This window comes from Pristis pectinata, chromosome 10 (genome assembly GCF_009764475.1).
Source record: "Pristis pectinata isolate sPriPec2 chromosome 10, sPriPec2.1.pri, whole genome shotgun sequence".
Classification (NCBI taxonomy): Eukaryota; Metazoa; Chordata; class Chondrichthyes; order Rhinopristiformes; family Pristidae; genus Pristis; species Pristis pectinata.
Window position 1 is genome coordinate 96,053,909 of NC_067414.1, and position 21,063 is coordinate 96,074,971.

General features: G+C 47.4%; 1 protein-coding gene across 2 annotated transcripts in view; it reads left to right on the forward strand.

Annotated features, from left to right (window-relative positions):
• The first annotated feature begins 12,950 nt into the window (after positions 1–12,950).
• Positions 12,951–21,063, forward strand: part of coq8aa (coenzyme Q8A, genome duplicate a) — a 48,318-nt gene continuing 40,205 nt past the window's right edge. Inside the window, exons 1-2 of one of the 2 annotated variants that reach the window (XM_052024598.1) lie at positions 12,951–13,086; positions 20,689–20,890. In XM_052024598.1, coding sequence (XP_051880558.1) covers positions 20,714–20,890 — 177 coding nt within the window. In that variant the 5' untranslated portion in view covers positions 12,951–13,086; positions 20,689–20,713. Of the gene's footprint in view, positions 13,087–14,019; positions 14,149–20,688; positions 20,891–21,063 lie in introns of those variants that run through there. The other variant, XM_052024599.1, reaches the window with a different exon arrangement.

Sequence of the window (21,063 nt, forward strand, 5' to 3'; positions counted from 1 at the left end):
TCACTACCTTGGAAATACAAACAGAAAATGCTGGAAATACCAAGCAGTGGAGAGAGAAACAGAGTTAACATTTGAGATTTAAGGCCCTTCCAGTTTGACAACCCTTACCGCCCAGACTACAAACTGCCCAAAGGTTATTTGTGATGGCCAGTAACTCCAAAACTTCGTGAATGAAAAAAGGAAAACAACATTTTTGGGATCAAAATCAAGACAATCGCTCAAGTGGGTTTTTACATAGAGTCATGCAGCATGGAAAAATGTACTGCGCTGCTGCTGCAGAAAGCTCATTGTCATGGCATTTGTAATCTGCCCACGACAATAAACCTGAACTTCGGCCCAGCCAGTCCAGAGATGTTAAACTGAGGTCCAGTTAGCACTTTCAAGTGCACATTAACGATCCTATTTCAAAGAACAATGGAGAGTTCTCCCAAACATCCTGGTCAAAACTTACATTTCTCAATTTACTTTTCTCAATACTTGTCGGTAAACCACTTGGCCTTCTGGAAGCTTTGTCCTTGCAAGAACAGTCTGAAAGCAGAATCAATTAAAATGTCCTCAAGAGAGAAGGAGCGGGAGTGTGGGATGAACTTTTCAGCCTTTTCAAAGAGTGGCACAGACTGATGGGCCAAATATTTCAACTCTGGCATAGATTCCAGGGTTTTCCCTGAGGGCCTTGTACAAACAAGACCATTTAAGGTTACATGGATGAGTCTGCGTAACACCACTTAGTTTTCTTTCTTGATTTGTAGAACAATAGGATGCTTGAAGGAAATGTGGGGTTATATTGTTTGCATCTCCATAAGACTTTGTTTACAATTTGTGCACGTCAAGACTTGCTGAGATATCGTAATGTTCATTGCAATCAGGATTGGTGATGCATCCAAGAACATTAAACTCCAGAAAACATTAGAGCTTCAAGTAATACTAGAGAAACAAAGGATTTATTCACCTGAAAGGACTGTTTGGGCCCCTGGATGGAGGTGATGGAGGTGGTGTAGGGGCAGGTGTTGCACCTATGGCAGGGCTGGAGGAACAGCACCTCATTTTCCATCTTGGGACCTCACAGTCTAATGGCATGAACATTGAATTCTCCCACTTTAAATAAACCAAATCCAGCCCCCCCCCACAATCATCATGCCTCTTCTTTTCTTCCCTTTCCTAGCCTATCTCTCATTTTTCTCCTTGCCTTTTTTTTCTCTCTCCTCCCCTCCCCCCATGGAGTGCCTGCTTCCATACCTTTGACCCATCCCCTGATGGATCTGCTCTCCCCTCCTCCCCCACATCTATTACTATCTCTTACCTGCATCTACCTATCACCACCTTGTGCCCACCCCGCCTCCCCTCTTTTGTCCACCTATCACTGCTCTGTTTCTCCCTCCTATATATCGGGCTTCCCCTTTTCCTATCTTTGGTCCTGAAGAAGGGTCCTGACCTGAAACATTGACCGCCTGCTTTTCTCCACAGATGCTGCCTGGCCTGCTGAGTTCCTCCAGCATCTTGTTGTTTTTTCATAGAGCTTCAAGTAATTTGCAGGCTGTCATTTGAGTTAATAATTTGTTGGCTTGATCCATTTTTTACTGAAAGAATATTTCTCAGCATGACAGTGTTTAAAGTAACTTGAAGTACAATTAATGAAATTGTGGTAGAAATGGACTAGGTTATAAAGGTATGGAAGTGCATTAGACCTCCCAATGGTTCTGATACCCAGTGGTAAATAAGGGTGGTAAAGAAACAAATAGAAGTTGCATTAGCATGGTAGCTTTCATATCCTCCATACATTCTAAAGTGACTCACAGCCAATTAATTGCAAGTTAAGCACAGTCATAAGTACCATGCAGAAAAATTTGAGAGGGAGAAAAACATTGGTGGAAGATCCTGTTTTACTTCCCCAACGAAAGTTGCCAGTTTATCATTCACTTTAGAAAAGCATCAACTACAAGGAGCTGAATCATACTGGCCGTGTTAGGCTGCTGCAAACAGAACCGCTGCCACTCTCTCATGAAATGCCCCTGACAGAAGGCAAAGTTGAGGGTGGCATTTTGTCCTTTGTCAAATTCGTCATTGATTTTATTAGTAATAAACTTCTCTTACATTCAGATACTATTAAAATTGAAGTAAATGATTCTTACATGTGACATGTTGTTATAAGACTATTGAATGGTTCTCTGGTATGATAAGATGGGCTCCTGACCTCACAATCTACCTCGTTATGACCCTGCACCTTATTGTCTGCCTGCACTGCACTTTCTCTGTAGCTATTACACTTTATTCTGCATTCTGTTATTGTTTTACCTTGTACTACCTCAATGCACTGTGTAATGATCTGTATGAATGGTATATGAGACAAGTTTTTCACTGTACCTCGGTACATGTGACAATAATAAACCAATTTCAATTCCAAACTGATACTGATGCAACAAACAATCCGCTGGAGGAACTCAACGGGTCGAGCAGCATCTGTGGGAGGAAAGGAATTGTCGACGTTTCAGGTTGAAACCCTGCTTCAGCCCAGAGTTGTAAATAACCGTAAAAAATCAAAGCTTAATGTTCTTTATTTGAATGCACATAACATTTGCAACAAGATAGATGAGTTGATAGCACAGATATGGGTGTGATGTAATAGCTATTACAGAAATGTGGTTGCAGAGTGACCAGGACTGGGTGTTCAATAGTCCAGGTTATACATGGTTCAAAAGAAAAGGCCAAAGGTGAAAGGGGTGGTGGGGTGATGTTGTTAATCATGGAAGGTACCAGAGCAGTGCTAAGTCGTGATATGAAGGTAATGGACAGTAACGGGAATCAGTTTGGGTTGGAATCATGAATAGCAGGGGAAGGAAGGCATGGGAGGTAGAAGCCTATAGACCCCCAAAATGTGACATCTTAATAGGTCACAACGTAACTAGGGAAATATCAAGGTCATGTTTGAAAGGAACTGCAATTATCATGGGAGCTTTTAGTCTATATATTGATTGGATGAACCAAACTAGCAAGGGTGTTGTAGAAGAAGAATTTGTGGAATGCACCAGTGATTGCTTTTTAGAGAAGTACATTGTAGAACCTACCCGGGAACAGGCTATTTTAGACTTGGTCTTATGTAATGAGGAAGGATTAATAAGGGATCTTGTGGTTAAAGATGTCCTAGGGGGTATATTGGCCATAATATAGAACATAGAGCAGTACAGCACAGGAACAGGCCCTTCAGCACAATGTCTGTGCTGACCATGATGCCAAGTTAAACTGATCCCATCTGCCTGCACAGGATCCATATCCCTTCATTCCCTGCATATTCTTGTGCCTGCCTAAAAGCCTCTTGAATACCATTATCGTATCTGCATCCACAATACCCCTGGCAGTCCGTTCCTCTCACTTAAATGCATGCACTCTAGTACTAGACATTTCAACTCTGGGGAAGAGATCCTGACTGTCTACTCTATCTATGCCTCTCATAACCTTATAAACTTCTATCAAGTCTCCCCTCAGCCTCCACCACTCCAGAGAAAACAACCCTGGTTTGTCCAACCTCTCCTTAGAGCTCATATCCTCTAATCCAGGCAGCATCCTGTTAAACCTCTTCTGCACCCTCTTCAAAGCCTCCACATCCTTCCTGTAATGGGGTGACCAGAATCGAATGCAATACTCCAGCTGCAGCCTAACCAGAGCTTTATAAAGCTGCAACATAACTTCCCGACTCTTGAACTCCATGCCTCGACTGTTGGGGAGGAAATTCCAGGATTTAGACCCAGCAATGCTGAAGGAATGACAATGTACTTCCAAAACAGGATGGTATGCAACTGAGAAGGGAACCTGTGGGTGGTGATGTTCCCCTACTCCTGCTGCCCTTGTCATCACTGGTGGTAAGACAAGATATAAGATATTTATTTATTAGTCACATGTACATTGCAACACACAGTGAAATGCGGCTTTTTGCGTTACTGAGAATGTGCTGGGGGCAGCCCGCAAGTGTTGCCACTCTTCTGGCGCCAACATAGCATGCCCGCAGCTCCTAACCCATACGTCTTTGGAATGTGGGAGGAAACCGGAGCACCCGGAGGAAACCCATGCAGACACGGGGAGAACTCTTGAGCCTCCTTACAGACAGCGGCGGGAATTGAACCCGGGTCGCTGGCGCTGTAATATCGTTACACTAACCGCTGTGCTACCGTGCCAGTAGAGGTCGTGGGTTTGGAATGTGCTGTTGGGATAGTAACCACAGCGCATTTTGTAGATGACACACATTATGTGTGACTCCATACTTGCAGCAACGTGTTTAGCTCCTAGCTGTCCTCTGAAATAACACACACCAAACAGTCACAGCAAAACATAGCAAATATTATCACACAGACTGACCCTTATTAAGGGCAAATAGGGACTGACAGTAAATGCCAGCATTGCCATGGCAGTCACGTCTCCGAGACTGAAACGTCCAGTCTTTGGGGCTTGACTGCAGTGGATGCAGCCCCTTCCCAAGCCCAGGGCTCTTCAGCTAAAAGCCTTCAGACATTGTGTCCACTAGAAGAATAATAAGGACGGTGACAAATTTAGCAGCCCGAATCCCTGCTGATCCTGATGTATACTGATATCCAGCAGCTGATGAAGGCCTGTCACTGTTGATGGCCTAATCCCTGATTACCTGCACTGATCACATCCACATCACAGAGTAGTCAGCCCTGGCAACATAGCTTTCACTGTAATAGCAGTCCCCAAGGGAGTGGATGGCCCAGTCCGATCCTCTGAGGATGCATTAGGTGACGTTCCTGGAACCCACTTTGTTCCATGGAGAAAGATCCAAGTAAGAACGTAAACAGCAGGAGCAGAAGCAGCCTGTTCTGCCATCCTAAAAGGTTGTGGCTGATCTGATCTTGGCTTCAGCTCCACTTATCTGCCTGAACCCCAATACCCATGCAGTGTTTAAGTGTAGAGGTCATTCTACAAGTGTACTACATAGTATGACCTTGATACATGGTTGTATGAGACACTGCTGTTTAGTTGGAAGTGTGTCAAGTACTGGAGGAAGCGCACTTAAGGTGGGAGGCAGTCAGTATAAAGGAGGTGTGCAGGGCAAGGTTTTTTACACAGGGTGGTGGGTGCCTGGAACAGGCTGCCAGGGGTAGTGGTGGAAGCAGAAGTGGCATTTAAGAGGCTGTTAGACAGACACATGAACATGCAGGGAATGAAAGGATATGGATCATGTACAGGCAGAAGAGATTTTGTTTAATTCGGCATCAAGTTCAGCACAGACATTGTGGGCCAAAGGGCCTCTTCCTGTGCCATACTGTTCCATGTTATGCCTTTAATAGAGGAAGTTTGGTGTGAGCTCCACTTCAATCTGAGCGATGTAACTTGCAACAAAGGATCCATTTGAGCCAACTGCCCGCCCATGTTCCAAGGATACGGGCAGTACGATAGCGTAGCAGTTAGCGTGACGCTATTACAACGCCAGCGATTGGGGTTCAATTCCCGTCGCTGTCTGTAAGGAGTTTGCATGTTCTCCCCCTGACTGCATGGGTTTCCTCCGGATGCTCCGATTTCCTACCACATCCCAAAGATGAACGGGTTAGTAGGCTAACACGGTTGTCATTGGGTGGCGCGGACTCGTTGGGTCGGAAGGGCCTGTTACCGTGCTGTGTAAATAAAGTTTTAAAGATACATCCATGCCAGGGTTTCCACAGAGAGGGAGCACATGGTGCCTGCTGGCTCTCTGAAGGCCTTCCAGGACTGGCGGGCACCACAGGCACTGGAGTGCATCCTGGACAGCAAAGATTTTAATCCAAAGTTGTTGTAACCGTTATAAATAAGTAAATAAAGTTATTGTTTAAAAAAGACTGAGGAAGGTCCACAGTTCAGGGACCTCCGGCCTTTGTAGACAAAGTAGTTAAAATTTGAGTTAAAACCCCACAAACTATTTGTAAGTGGATGACAACTGAAGAGGTGTTCATGTTTAGTAACATGATAACACTACTTGTTATGAAAATGTTGACTTGAATGTTCCCTGATCTTTCAAAAATTTATCTACCTCCACCTTATGATGCTTCTTCTAATGATCCAGCCACAACACTCTGGTGTAGAGAATTCTCGAGATATACCACTCTCTGCACAAAGAATTTCTGCGCACCTCCAAATGAAATGGCTGGACCCTTATCTTGTAACGATAGCCTCCACCCCCAGTAACTGTTTACACCCCCATGCTTATCAAATATTCAAAGGCTCTGCTTCCTACGACAAAGACATTCCAAAGAGTTACAACTCTTTGAAAACAAGAGGAATTGGCTCACCTCTGTGTTAAATTATTTTTAAAGTGATCCCTGGTTCTAGATTCTTCCCCGAGATGAAACAGCCTGTCTCCATCCACCCCGTCACGACCTCCCAGGATCTTATTTGTTTCATTCAAGTTACCTCTTCTAAGCCCCTGCTGATACATGTCTAGCCTGTCCAAACTCTCCTCATAAAACAAGTCACCCATTCCAGGGATTAGTCTGGAAAAATTCCTCTGAAGTGCTTCTAACGCAGTGAGAAAAGGATGGTGATATTGGTGCCAGCAGTGGGGTCAGAGACACACTAGATATCGGTGAGTCTAATGGCTCCACTAACTACTGCTGAGATATTGAATCAGTTCAGACTTTGAAGTACCTTCCAATTTTTATTTTGTTTTTAACAATTGCTTTCAGGTTCTGTGCATCTTCTGGAAGGCCAGCATATATTGCCCATCCCTAACTGCTCTCGAGAAGGTGGTGGTGAGCTGCTGCCTTGATTTGCCATAATCCTTCTGGTGAAACTGCTCCCACAGTGCTGTTAGGAAGGGAGTTCCAGGACATAGACCCATTGAAGGAGCAGTGATATATATCTAAGTCAGATTCAGATACAGATGAGTTTAGTTTAATGTCATATACACAGGGTGCAATGAAATTCCTTGCTGGTGTGAAGCTCAGAGCAAACAGTGTACATGGTGATAATAAATACAGCGACGGGCGCAGAACAGCAGAATGGTGCAAAGTATAATAGTGCAAACTGAAGTAGTGCAAAAAGAAATGCTAAAGTGACAATAACAGAAGAGGTAGAATTAAGGATTTGAGAGCATGGCAGCACCACTGGGAAGGGGATGTGAAAGAGGGGATTGGTTCAGGAGTCTGACAGCAGTGGGGAAGAAGCTGTTCCTGAGCTTGGTTGTTCAGGCTTTTAGGCTCCTGAAGGTAGAAAAGGGAATGGCCAGGGTGGCAGGACATCCTTGACGATACCGTTAGCCTACCTGAAGCAACACAGCGTGAAGATGGACTCGATGGAAGGAAGTGACGAATCTGTGATGGACTGGGCAGGGTTTACCACTCTCTGCAGGTTCCGTTGGTCCCAAGCAGAGCAGCTGCCGTACAAGGCTGAGATGCAACCTGTCAGGACACTTTCTACAGCGCATCTGTAGATGCTTGAGAGAATCCTTGTGGACAAGCTGAACCTTCTCAGATGCCTAAGAAAGTACATATGCTGATGTCAGGACCTATGTGTGGTGGGGGGGAACCTTCAGGTAGTGGTGCTCTTTTTGATGGGAGAGGTTGTGGATTTGGGGTAGGTAGGTGAGTTAGAGCACTGCTTTTGGTATATGGTATGCACTGGTGTCACCGTGCACCAGTGGCAGATGGAATGAGTATTAGGGTAATGGATGGGCTGCTTTGTCCTGAATAAATTTTCTGCTTTTCTTTCAGATTTCCAACATCTGCAATTTTTTGAGTTTTATTGAACCTTGCACGCCAGGTGAAATAAAAAAAAACATGAGGAAAGGAACTAATATAGTCAATCAAAAACAAATTGCAAACCAGTGTAAGAGGGCTTGCGGTGGTGGCGGAGCAGTGTTAGAGAGGAAAGAGCCACGTTAGAATGGGCAGGGAGGATGAGGGGTCAGTGTTGACGGGGAGAGGACGGTGGGGGTCCAGAACTGTAGGAAACAAGGAGAGCGTGTGTTCAAGGGAGGAAAGGAGGAGAGGGTCACGTTAAGGAGGAGACAGGAGCTTGAGGACTCAGAAGTGGAAGGGGAAGTGGTGGAGGGGTCAGTGTCGAAGTAAGGGAGCAGGAGAAGCCAGAGGAGGGAGAGGACTGTCAAGGGCAAGGATAGTGTATAGAGGGATAGGGGATGAGGAATTCCAGTGTCAAAAGATGGGGAGATGAGGAGCTGTTTGGAGGGAAGGAGGAAGGGCCCATCACAGACAGGGATAGGGAATGGGAGAGACCAGTGTTAGAAGGAGAGGGAAGGAGGAGAGGCCAGGGGTTAAGCGAGTGGAAAAAAACTGGCGGGTGGAAGATAATGTGGGAAATATGAGCTGATCCACTTTGCGAGAAGAAATATAAAAGCTAAATGTGGTTTAAATTAAGAGAAACTGCCAAATGCCGAAGGTTTCAGTTTGAAAGTTAGCAAAGTACACGAGGTTGATTCTAGGGCATTGCCTTATGAGGAGAGGTTGAGCAGGTTGAGCCTATACTCTCTGGAGTTTAGAAGAATGCCACATAAGATTAAACAAAATTAGAATGTATGGGATTGGAGGTAATATACTGGTGTGGATTGAAGTAGACTATGAAGTTCAAGAAATCCTTCGCCTTCCCTTGTACCCATGCTGAGTAAAGGATCAAGGTGATAGGTACATGTGGAGTTAGAATGGGAAGTGATAGAAGTGAAGCAAAGCTCCTTCTTATGGTAAAGATGCCAGGATGAGCTGGAACTGGGCATGGAAGTTAAATCTGGACTGGGGTGAAACCAGGAGCCTGAGGAAGCTGGTGCTCGATACCTATCCGAGGTGCCTTATGATGAACCTGTAGGTTTGAAGGGAATGAACCAAAGTCACCTGAAAGATACTGCCTCACCTCGGTTCTCAAAGCTTGGCCTGTACCTTACTGACTAAAGAAGGGGTGAAGAGACCACAGAAGCAGGTGCCATAGAATGGGCTGCTCCAGTTGTTCCTGGATTGAAAACAGGTGGCACCAGTGGAGAAAATAGGATAACAAGCAACAGAGAAGTACGTAGACACCCTGATTGACCACTAGTTTGCTCGGAGAAGATCGGACCTTCATGACTCTTGACATGTCATACCAGCAGATCAAGTTAGACTAAGGTCCAAAGGAGAACTCAATGATTCATTCCCACCTTAGACTGTTCCAATGCAGCAGACTTCCATCTGGAACAGCACCAGCTCTGGGCAGACAATGTTTCATCCAAGGTCTTCCAGGTGTCGCAGGCTGTCAAGATGACATCTTAGTGTCTGGAGAGACAGAGGAGGAACACGAGGAGAACCTAGGGGTACTTTGACCAAGCAGGGAGATGCCTTGAAGAAATCTGTATGCACCTTCTTCCTCAGAAGGAGACTACCGCGGTTCTAAGGACACCTAGTTGAAGACAAGGTTAAGGCAGCATTGGAGGCACCTTGTCCAACGGTTTATAACGTCTCCACCCTCAATCCAGATGCAGGGTCTCAACCCGAAATGTTGACAATTCCTCTCCCTCCACAGATGCTGCTCGGCCCATTGAGTTCTTCCAGCAGTTTGGACAGAGTTCAAGGCCTATTTCAGACCTGACCTATGGGGACACTCCCTGCCATTTTTAAGCACTGTTGCTGACCCATAAAACAACTTGTAAATGGAGGAGACAGGAAGTTGAACTCTGAGAGTCGAAGTGGTGTCTTCTAAGTTCATGGGTCCTTCTTCTGTGATCCAGAGACCTCCTTGTACTGGATTCTAAATTCCACCATGAGGGGAAGTATCCTCTTTTCACTTACCTTGTTAAGCTCCCCCCCCCCCACCATATATACACCAATAAGATCATCTGCCATCCTTCTAATCTGCCTAAATTTTTTTTCTCATAAGCAAACCCTCTCAACTGGGGAGATCATCCTAGATCACCTTCTCAGAACAGCTTCCAAATCAAATACACATCCTGTTAAATAAAACCAAACTAATAAACTTAAGTAATGGTCTTACTAACTCTTTATACAGTCACAGCAAGTCTTCTTATTTTTACGCTGCATCCCCCTTTGCAATGAAGGGCAGTATTTTATTCGAGAAACAAAGGTGTGCAGATGCTGGAATCAAGACGAGAAACACGATGATGCTGGAGGAACACAGCAGGCCAGGCAGCATCCGTGGAGAAAAGCAGGCGGTCAACGTCTCGGGTCGGGACCCTTCTTCAGAACTGAAGATAGGAAAAGGGGAAGCCCAATGTACAGGAGGGAAAAGCAGTGCAGTGATAGTTGGACAAAAGAGGGGAGGCGGGGTGGGCACAGGGTGCTGATAGGTAGATGGAGGTAAGAGATAGTGATAGGCAGGTGCGGGGGAGGAGGGGAGAGCAGATCCACTGGGGGATGGGTCAAAGGTAAGAAAGAAAAAAGGGGGGTAGAAAAAAGAGAGATGGGCTAGGAAAGGGAAGAACAGAAAAGGCATGGTTGGGGGTATTGGTATTGGTTTATTATTGTCACTTGTACTGAGGTACAGTGAAAAACTTGTCTTGCAAACCGATTGTATAGATCAATTCATTACACAGTGCAATTACATTGGGTGGTAGGTGTGGGGATTACTTAAAGTGGGAGAATTCAATTTTCATGCCGTTAGGCTGCAAGGTTCCAAGACGGAAAATGAGGTGCTGTTCCTCCAGTTTGCGCTTGGAATTCTCCTGGCAGTGGAGGAGGCTGAGGACTGACATATCTGTTATAGTGTGGGTGGGGGAGTTGAAGTGACTGGCAACTGGCAACTGCCTTCCTAATTAGTTTCTACATCTGTGTACTAATGTTCCATGCTTCATGGACACACAAAACCTTGGTAAATGGAGTATAACGTGGGAAAGTGTGAAGTGAGGAATCAGAAGGCAGATTATTAACTAAATGGAAAATGACTGCTAGTAAGGACAGAGGGATCTAGGTGTTCTTGTGTATGAATCACAAAAGGTTAGCAGGCAGGTGCAGCAAGTAATTAAGAAGGCAAAGAAGGCAAATGGCATGTTGGCCTTTATTGCATAGGGGCTGGAGTTTAGCAATAGAAGAGTTTTGTTACAATTGTACAGGGTGTTGGTGAGACCACACCTGGACCACAGTGCAAAGTTTTGGTCCTCTAACCTAACATAGGACACAGTAGTATTGGAGGCAGTCCAATGAAGACCCACCAGGATAATTCCTGGGATGAGAGGTTGTCCTACCAAGAAATAGGTTGGGTCTTTATTCCTTGGAGTTCAGAAGAATGAGTGGCGATCATAACACGCAAGATTCTAAGGGGGCATGACAGAGAGATGCTGAGATGTTTCCACTGGTGTGAGACTCTTGAATGCTTGGGCATAGTTTCAAGATAATAGGCTGGTCATTTAAAACTGTGGTACACAGAAGTTCCTTCTTGCCAAGGGTTGTGCATTCCTTACCTCAGAGAATTATGGATGCTAGATCATAAGAAGTTCAATCCTGACCTCAGGTGCTGTCTGTGTAGTGTCTACACACTCTTCCTGTGACTGGGTAGATTTCCCCCAGGGACTCCGGTTTCCTTCCACATCTCAAAAATGCGCAGAGTAGTAGGATAATTGGCCACTGTAAATTGCCCTTCGTTTGCAATTGAGTGGTGTCAATGTATGGAGAATAATTTTATAAAAATGGGATTAGTGTAGCACCATTCTGTGTAAAAAAAAACTTGCCTTGTAAATCTCCTTTAAACTTCTCAGCTTAAAGCTGTGGCCTCTTGTATTTGGTATTTCCACCCTGGGAAAATTGCTGTGACTATCTACCTTGTTTATAGCTCTCATAATTTTATAAACTTCTATCAGGTCTCCCCTCAACCTCTGCCGCTCCAGAGAAAACAACCCAAGTTTGTCCAACCTCGCCTCATAGCTAATACTCTCTAATCCAGGGAGCATCCTGGTAAAGACACAAGAGACTGCAGATGTTGGAATCTGGAGCAACACACAAAAAGCTGAAGGAACTCAGTGGGTGAGGCAGCATCTATGGAAGGAAACAGACAGTCGATGTTTCGGGTCGAGACACTGGACTCTAAACGTCGACTGTCCATTTCTCTCCATAGATGCTGCCTGACCTGCTCAGTTTCTCCAGTGTTTTGAGCATCCTGGTGAACCTCTTCTGCATCCTCTCCAAACCCTCCACATCCTTCCTGCGCTGCAGTGACCAGAACTGCGCACAACACTCCAAATGTGGCCTAAGCAAAGTTTTATACAGCTGCAACATGACTTAAGGAAGAAAATCCCATTGAAACTTACAAAGTTGAATAGGCTTGATGCAGGAAAGATGTTTTCCCTGGCTGAGGAGTCTAGGATCAGGATCACTGTCTCACTATAAGGCTGTTTGGAACTTAGATGAGGAAAAATGTCCATGAAGAGGGAACCTTTGGAATTCTCTACCCTGGGTCTCTGAAGACTCAGTCAATGGGTTCATTCAAAGTGGTGATCCACAGGTAACTAGTCTCTGAGGGAATCCAGGGATAGTGCAGGAAAATGGTGCTGAGGGACATCAGCCATGACCTAGATGAAGTCCCAGATGGTCTACTCAGGCTCCTTGTGTTTATATTCACAAATGCTGTCTGACCTTCCATTTCCAACATTTTCTGCGCTTATTCCCTCGCCCTGGTCTCCTGCCAGCGCTCCCCGCTCCTCATTGGCTCCTCCTGTCTTGGCCCCGCCCCATCAGCTGCCAGTCACGACCTTCCCCGCCGCTGATTGGTCGCATCGGGCGAGCACGCGGGCTGCACACGCACCTTTCCTGATTGCCGCCAACAGACATGCAACGAACAACAACAGCCGCCGCGATTGACACCGGCCCTGCACCAATCACCGTCGTGCGGCCGCCCCTCCGGCCTTCTTGGATCCGCCTCCCGCCTTGCGGGGCCCGTCCCCTCGACTGACGGCTCTGCGAGTCAATAGAATTGGAGCAGGGGGGCGGGGCATCCAATGGGAATGCCGTTGGCTTCGGAAGGAGCCAATGAGCGTCGGGGGGCGGGTTTGTCTGCGCTGCCTGACGAGGAAGGCAGGCTGCAGATCGTGGGTGCTCCGTGCTGGCTGTGGCCTGGGGAAAGGAAGGCACCGGTCAGGGACCTTCAGCCGGTGGGGGACACCGAGTGTCAGTCCTGTCTGTGAGTCTTGTCTCCTTTTCTCTGTTTGTCCTGCTGCTCCTCGGCTTGTCCTGTGGCGGAGGTCAGGCTGAGCATTGTGATCCCAGCCCGGAATTCCAGCGCACCCAGCCAGGGATGTTTAAGGCACAAAATTGTTGGCCCACTCTCCAAATGGGCAGCCGTTCCCATTTCCCCTGAGGATCCAGCATTTACTCGAGCAAGGAATTTCATTGCCCTCTGGTGCACGTAAAAATAAACTAATCTGCAAAGTGTGCAAAAAAGTTCTTGTGCCAGTCTTTGTTTTTGCTTAAAAGATCTATTCAAGCTCCCAGATTTGCTAATTGCAGAGTTTATTTGCTGCTAAATAAATCTAGGCACATGTTTCCCATGTCGTGGGCAACAGAGTGGTGTCCTGATGTTGGTGGTAAACAAACAGCAAATTGCATTTGTGCAGCGCCTTTTAACGGTGTCGTGACATAAGATGTGAATAAGGGAATTTTTGGCAGAGGATCTAAGGCATTTGCAAAGTTTGAAAATCCTTTGTCAGGAAAAGTAAAAGAGTGTAGAGGTGTGCAGGGAGAGACTTCCAGAGCTGAAGGCACAACCAGTAGTGATTAAAAGGTGACCAAGTGGTCAGAATTAGGGGAGCACAATATCACCAAGGGTCAGATTTATGTCATTGGATTGATTGAGGTTAAAAACACAGACCAAAGAGGAATTTGAAAACAAGGTTTTAAACCCGAGGCCCTGATTAACTGGGATTTGACGTAAATCAGAGGATACATGTGTTGGGAGGTCCGCACTGAGTGCTGCTTTGTTTGTGTGAAAGGACAGTGATCAGCGGAAGTTGTTGTGAGTTTTGGATGACCTCAAGATTACTGGGAACAGAATGAGGCACACCAGCCAGGACTGTATTGAATTGCCAGTCTGGAGGTGACAGCAGTATGAACCTGAGGCTGGAATGACTGGACAGTTGGTCTGGAACCTCTGGTTGTGCAGAATCTGGGACCTTCTGAAGATTTGTGACTTTTGGAGGGTTTGGGATCTGTGGCTGGATATCTGCTAGCTTGGGATATTGTGGAGGTAAAATATGTTGGTTACAAATGTAGTGGAAGTGATTTGGGAGAGCAGGTGTGGAGTATGGGGCTGGTTGATGTTGCTGTGGTGTACACTGACTGCGGTGTGTGTGTGTTTAATGACTAGCAGTTTTAGGTGTTTTAAGCCTCTAGCCTTGGGAATATGATTATCTCTTCCTTCCCTCTAGGTCTCAATCTTCCTGACCAATTACCTGTGGAAAAAACAGTGCCTGTTAATCCCAAGGCTGATGACTTCACTGCAAGTTTGTCTTGGTGCCAGTTTATGCACTTTGCTTTTTTTTTGCTGGAATAGAATTCTGCCAGTAATAATAATCTATCCAATGGTGTAAACAGCCCTGGGGGCGGAGCCCCTATCAACTCCACGTTGCATTTGCCAGAACCTTTTTGACTGTAAATTGCAGAGTAGAATAAGCCCTCCATATTTCAGGGTCACTTTTTCCAGTGAGATCCACACGTTGTTCTGTGAGTGTATTCGGCAGAGTTGAAACCCTGCATGAGAATGAATCTGGTTTAAAAGAAAAGGTGCCCTTTACCAACACCCGCCTCCCATTTCTAAACTCGAGGGCAACTTGGTAGAAGTGAGTGTTCCTGGTCTTGTCCGCATTCACTTTTCTATAATCAATGGGCTTTCACTGTAAGTATTGCTCCATTGCTCAGGTGGCTCAATATCAGGCCACTTAGTCCTAGTTGGTTTTTATGCTCTGTGTGATGTGCCTCCTACTCCTCCCATCTTGCTCCCTTCCACCCTCCATAATCTAGTTTTCCTCTTTAAATCATTTCTGTTCATGTCAAGCACACCCTGTGGGCTCGAGTTCCACATTCCCACCAATGTCTGGGTAAAGAGGTTTCTCATGAATTTCACATCAGGTTCATTAGCGACTGTTTAATGTTTACAAATCTCTTTTACTGATCTCTGCCACAAGAGGAAATGTATCTTTGTGTCCTATCAAACCCTGCCATGGGGTTAGAGACCTCACTCTGTTCCAGAGAGAGAGAAGCCCAGCCTTCTCGCTTTCTCTGGGTGCCTTTTGGTCCCAATCTTAATCTGCCTGATTTTACTGCACTGTTTTGAACCTTAAATTTTGAGTCCCAGCCTAAGTTGTCAATTTGATAGGATCCTTGTTTGCTGTTTAAATAACAGACCTTGCAAACTTCTACCCTACTCCCAGCCAGTTCTGGCAACCTCCAGTAATAACATGTTGTTTTGAGTCGGTGGCACAGGCAGAATAATTACTGGACTGGTGCAGAATGATCTACTGTTTAACATCTGTGCGAGAGCACTGGTGCACATGAGGTGTAAATAATAGGAGCACTCGCGGAACAGCATTTACTTTGGGTATTGTAAGATTACAAAATGTTCCAAGTTGATTTTGTGATGGGTGCAGTCAAGAAATGGAGGGCGAGGCAGAGAGGAAAGTGGCCCAGAGGCGGGGAAAAGGTGCAGGGTATAATCAGAGATTTAGAGAGGGTGCATAAGAAAACAGGAGCAGACAACCAGGCCTGTCAAGCCTGCCCTACCACTCAGTATGACCAGGGCTAATCTGCACTAGCCTTAAGTGCTTTAAATATATCTAATGATCTGGCCTCCACTACTCTCTAGGGCAGAGAATTCCAGTGATTCACTACCCTCTGAGAGGAGAAATATTCCAGAGCACAGGGCCGCTGTCCACTCTCAGCTGGTCAGTGTTCCTTCATTCCCTCGGAAGAATGTACTCCATGTGGGAGACTTCTCTGTCCACCACCAAGGGTGGCTCGCTTGCCACTGACCGAGCTGGCTGAATGCTGAAGAACACTGCTGCCGGCCAGGGCCTGTGATAGGTGGGGAGTGAAGCGACACAAGGGATAAACCTACTTGGCCTCGTCCTGTACCTGTGGCAGATGCATCTGTCATTGATAGGTGTGATCGCTGCAAGGTCCTGTCCTTACACAGAGGACACCCCCACCCATCGGGCCTGCTTCTTTGGTGCATGACCATGTGAATCCATACAGTATATGACTCCATGACAAATGACTGACTTTTGGCACAGTGGAGGCAGGAGTCAGAAGAAAGGATTTTCCTTTCACCTCCTAAGGCACTTCATTGACAAATGTGGACACTGTTGTTGGAAAGGCACACAGCAAGGTCACGCAGGCAGCATTGTAATCATCACAGATAGTCGGGTTCAGTTGCATTGGTTTTGGGGTTCTGGGGAGACGTTGGACGCAGGAGGTAACCATGGGGTTTTGACATGGCGACAAGGGTTGGCTGGGTTGCAGTAGATGGGTGTGGCGTAGGGGGAACCGGAGAGGGCAGCCATGATGAATTGGTTATGTTGACTGTGGGCAATGTTCCCCTTGCCCCGTCATGAATTCGGGTTCAAGCCCCACTCCAGATACCTGAGTGAACAGTTCAGATGGACTGTATGGCTCGGAGCTGTTTGTGCAGCCCAGCTCAGGCTTTACTTACGGATGTTACACCAAGGTTGCCTGGCCATGTGCTGTGGTGGTCTGGATGTAGGAGGGATGTGCAGTGGGAGACTGGGTGTCAGATTTAACCAGTGATCGCCACAGCATCCATGTCGCCTCTCGAGCTATCCCATCAATCCAATCCCCTGCTTGTTTCACTTGCCCCTGTCAGCCACCCACACTAATTTACAGTTGCCAATTAACTTGCCAACCAGTATGCTTTGGGTACTCTGGGCCTCCTCTGTGGTTGGGTGGGGAGTGTGCAAGCTCAGCATGGATGGTGCCAGAGGCCAGGATTGAACCTGGAAACGGGCGTAGAAGGGGAGTTGTGGCAGGCATGGAAGGGGAGTTGTGGTCAGCGTAGATCATCCAAGATCGTATTGAATGGCGGGGCAGGTTTGAGGGGCCGAATGGCCTACTGCTGCTCCTATTTCCTTGTGTATTCTACTCTCAACCGTTGATCGCTATATGCATGGATTGGTTGGTCATCCACCTATGAGGCAATGGGATCTTTCTGTGTACAAATGAGTTCCTTTGCCCACAGCTGTAGCATTTAAAAGTGTTGTGAAGCCCTTGGGGATCTCTCTCAGATGGCCCTTTACATTGAGTTGGGTGACTAAGAGGGAAGGTTGGGAATGTGGACTGGCTGAGCGGATTGGGAGTTGAGAGATTCCTGGGAATCTCGCTATCAAGTGCTGGATGGAGGGGAGAGCAGGCATCTTTGATCTAGTTAGTGACAGAGGGCGTGAAGGGAAGGCATCCGTGGGGATTCCTCCTTCTGTGGCGAGCTGTTTTTGTTAGCTGATGGACTGAACCTGATGTCTCTCGCTCTGTGAGGCTCTTCCCCATTCCTCAACATCTGTTTCCTTTAATCTGTTCTTTCTCGAGGCCTCTCTATACCCTGAGCTTAACCCTGAACCATCGTCTAAAAGGGAGCTGCGGTGAAACAGACTGAGAAACCTTGTTGTTGTACAACTTTCCCTGTGTCTTTCACCCTTCCAGCACCTAATCTAATTTTCTAACTGCACCCCCACCCCCCCCCCCCCCCCCCTTTCCTCTCTCTGTCTCATTGCTCCTATCATTCATTCTCAGATCCTCCCCTGTGAAGAGCTTCAGTGGCTCCATTTTCCGGTTGGGGCCCCATGGTTCAAACCTGCACATTAAAGGAACACTGCTTCAGTACAAGTTTTATTCTTAACTGCAGCACTAACCCCCAACCCAATCTCCCAGTTGTTCTGTAACTCCTCCCACTGCTCTCTTTCTCTCCATTGTCCTCTCTCACTCTTGTCCTTTTCTTACCCTTGCACTATCTTTATCCTAACTTCTCCCCCCCCCCCCACTACCCCCACCCCCAGCACTCTTGCATTCCAACGGTGCCTACGCCTTAAAATGACTCCATTGGCTGGGAGGCAAACAGGGAGGTTACAACAGGCGTTCTATAAATATAAGTGTTTCTCTTTGCTGCCTGCAGCCCCAGCTCTCTTGAGCTGCCTGCTGAATGTTCAAGCACTCGAACATCTGGAGCAGTGCGCATTTCCCCTTTAAGGAGCCCTGATATTGCTTCACAGTGAGTTGCTCAAAGGCTATCACTCAACTGTTCTCTTGAAGGAAGTAAGTGATTCATGAGGACCCATCTTTCTGAGGGTAAGATGTTGTGATTGTGGTTCTTCAGTCTCCTCGCCACCCAGGCATCCATCCTAGCTGAGGAGTGGGGAGGAATGTGCTTTTCTCAATTTCAGGATGTCCAAGAGTGCCTTGCAGATCTTACAACCAAGTCTAGCCTTCTGAAGGTTAGAACATTCTGGGAAACGGATACGAGGGAAGTGCTTGTTTACTGAGAGGGCAGGTATAATCTGAAACTTGCATCCCATGGCGGTGGTGGAAACTGGATCAGTCAGGGCTTTGGAAAGGGATTTGGGTAGGCACCTGAGGGTGAATTATTTATAGGAGTATGGGAATAGAGTGGGGGAGGGGGTGGTTGAGGGGGATAGGATTGGTGTGATTGCTGTTCTATGAGCTGGGAAAAACTCATCAGGCTGAATGGCAGCCTCTCGTGTTGTACTAATCCCTTGATTCTTTAATAATATGAGATCAGTGGCAACTAATGTGTGCACAATAAGCTTTGACAAGCAACAACATGAACATATACAGTAAGGAAATAGGCCCTTCGGCCCACCAAGTCTGTGCTGACCATCAAACACCCGTTACACTAATCCTACACTAGGTCCTCCCTAGGTTACGGCAGGGTTCTGTTCCTGAGAACTGTTCGTAACCTGAATGGTTTGCAAGTCGGAAATGTGGCTGAGAACCGAGTTCCCACGAGGGAGAAGATGCCTGCAGCCCTGCAGCAGCTGGCAAATCCATTCCCCTGGGTTTCACAAATGCTCATTGGTATATACAGGCTGTACATAAGTGGGGCATTCCTAAGCTGGGGAGGACCTGCAATCTCATTTTATTCTCCCCATGTTCCCTTCAACTCCCCCTGGATTCTACTACTCACCTACACACTAGTGACAATTTACAGTTGCCAATAACCTACCAACCTGCATGTCTTTGGGATGTGGGAAGAAACCAGAGCACCCAGAGGAAACCCACACGGTCACAGGGAGCATACACTGGACATCAGGACTGAATGGGTCACTGGAGCTGGGAGGCAGCAGCTCTACCAGTTGCACCACTTTGTCATCCTTGCTAATGTGTTTTTAGTGCTGTTAACTAATGGGGAAATATTGGTCCTCAACACAGGAGAGAACTCCCTTGTAGAAATAACCCCTTGCATTCTGAGCGGGCAGACCGAGCTTTGGTTCAACAACTCGTCCAGAAGATTATGCCTCCCAGCGTGGCGGTACTGCTCTGAAGTGTTGGTTGGGTTTTGTGCTCAAACCTCTGGGTGGGGTTCGAACCCATACCTCTCTGACAGAGGCAAGAGTGCTGCTTGTGGCCATGGACATGTTGGGCGCTCTAGGTCAATCGCCGTGCCCAGGGCTGATGGGGTGGGGTTGGGCGGGCTTGTCATTGGTGGTGGGCAGTCGTCTCTTCTGATCCTCAGGAAGAGCCAACAGTCGGGCCCAGTGGGGCAATTCTAGAGTCAGCAGAAGGTCTGTCGCTTCTCCAGGGCTGCAGTGTCATAGGTTGTGGTTGTCTCTGTGCACTTGGGGATGGAAGCAAGTGGCAATCTCTCTGCACCTGGGCTGAGGGGGAGTTTAAAATGGTGGGGGGGGGGAGGGGAAGCTACAGGAGGTGAGGTGGCAGCATTGGTGGAGGGGTTGAAGTGGACGTCCCAGACTGTGGGGTGAAGTGCTCAGGAAGGGTGGCAGTGTCTCAGACTGTGCGTGAGGAGCTCTGAAGGAGGCTAGAGCATCCCGGGCTAGAGGGGCTCTTTGTGGTGGGGGTCCCAGACTGTAAGGCTCTTGAGGAAGGTAGAGAGTCCCAGACACAGCTTCTGAGGACGTGGTGGCAAAGTGCTCTGTGGAAGTTGCAGGTCCCAGCCTCAGTCTGGGGGGTGCGTTGGGGGGTGGTGTAGGATTTACTAAGGGATATTTTGGGTGAAGAATGTTAGGAGGAGGTGGGTGAGACACTGAGAAGTTGGCTTAGGGAGAGGGGAGGAGGAGAAGAAGAGGGTTTGTACATGACCCAGACTGGGTGAGGGACTGTCCCATCCAACGATTTAGACATTTCTCACCTCCTCTCCCTACTGCCCTCCCCTCTGCCTCCCACCACGACCCAGTCAGTCCAGAGGCTCCCCAGGTGCATCAGACCTTGGCCACACATTCCAGACACAGCTTGCATTGGAGCAACGGCTGTTGGGATGAGGAACTTGAATGTGGAACAAGTGGGGGAGAGGAGAGGGCAGGGTTGGGCTTTGTCCCACTGCATCTCTATTTCAGAACATTGGGCTACTGAGTAAATGAGAATGGGTGTTAAGCAGAAGGGAATGGGGCAGGAGTGGGGGCTGTGAATAACTTGCTGTGCCCTCTGCCCCTCCTCCTTTGTGGTGTGCCTGGGGTGAGTGAGGTTTGATGCTGGTTTGGTGTGACAGCCTCTGCTTTAACTGGTTGGCTTGGGTCTCGTGTTTCTGCAGCTGAAGGGCGGAGGGAAGGCTGAAGATGGCAGGTGACATTGCCATGTTGGCGAGGGGCCTGGCCAAGCTGAGCCAGGCCATCGTGGAGACACAGACCACACAGCTGCGTGCCATGGTGTCGGGCAGTGAGGCAATGGTTGTGGCCAGAGGCTGGCAGGCATCTGCCGAGGATGTCATCAACACGGCGGTGGGCAAGATGCAGGTACTAATAACACACATCGTTCACTTACTGCACACAGGCATCACTGGCAAGGCCAGATCCACATTGTCTCTTCTCCCCCTCCCATCGGGCAGAAGACACAAAAGCCTAAAAGCATGTACCACCAGGCTCAAGGACAGTTTCTATCCTGCTGTTATAAGACTATTGAACAGTCT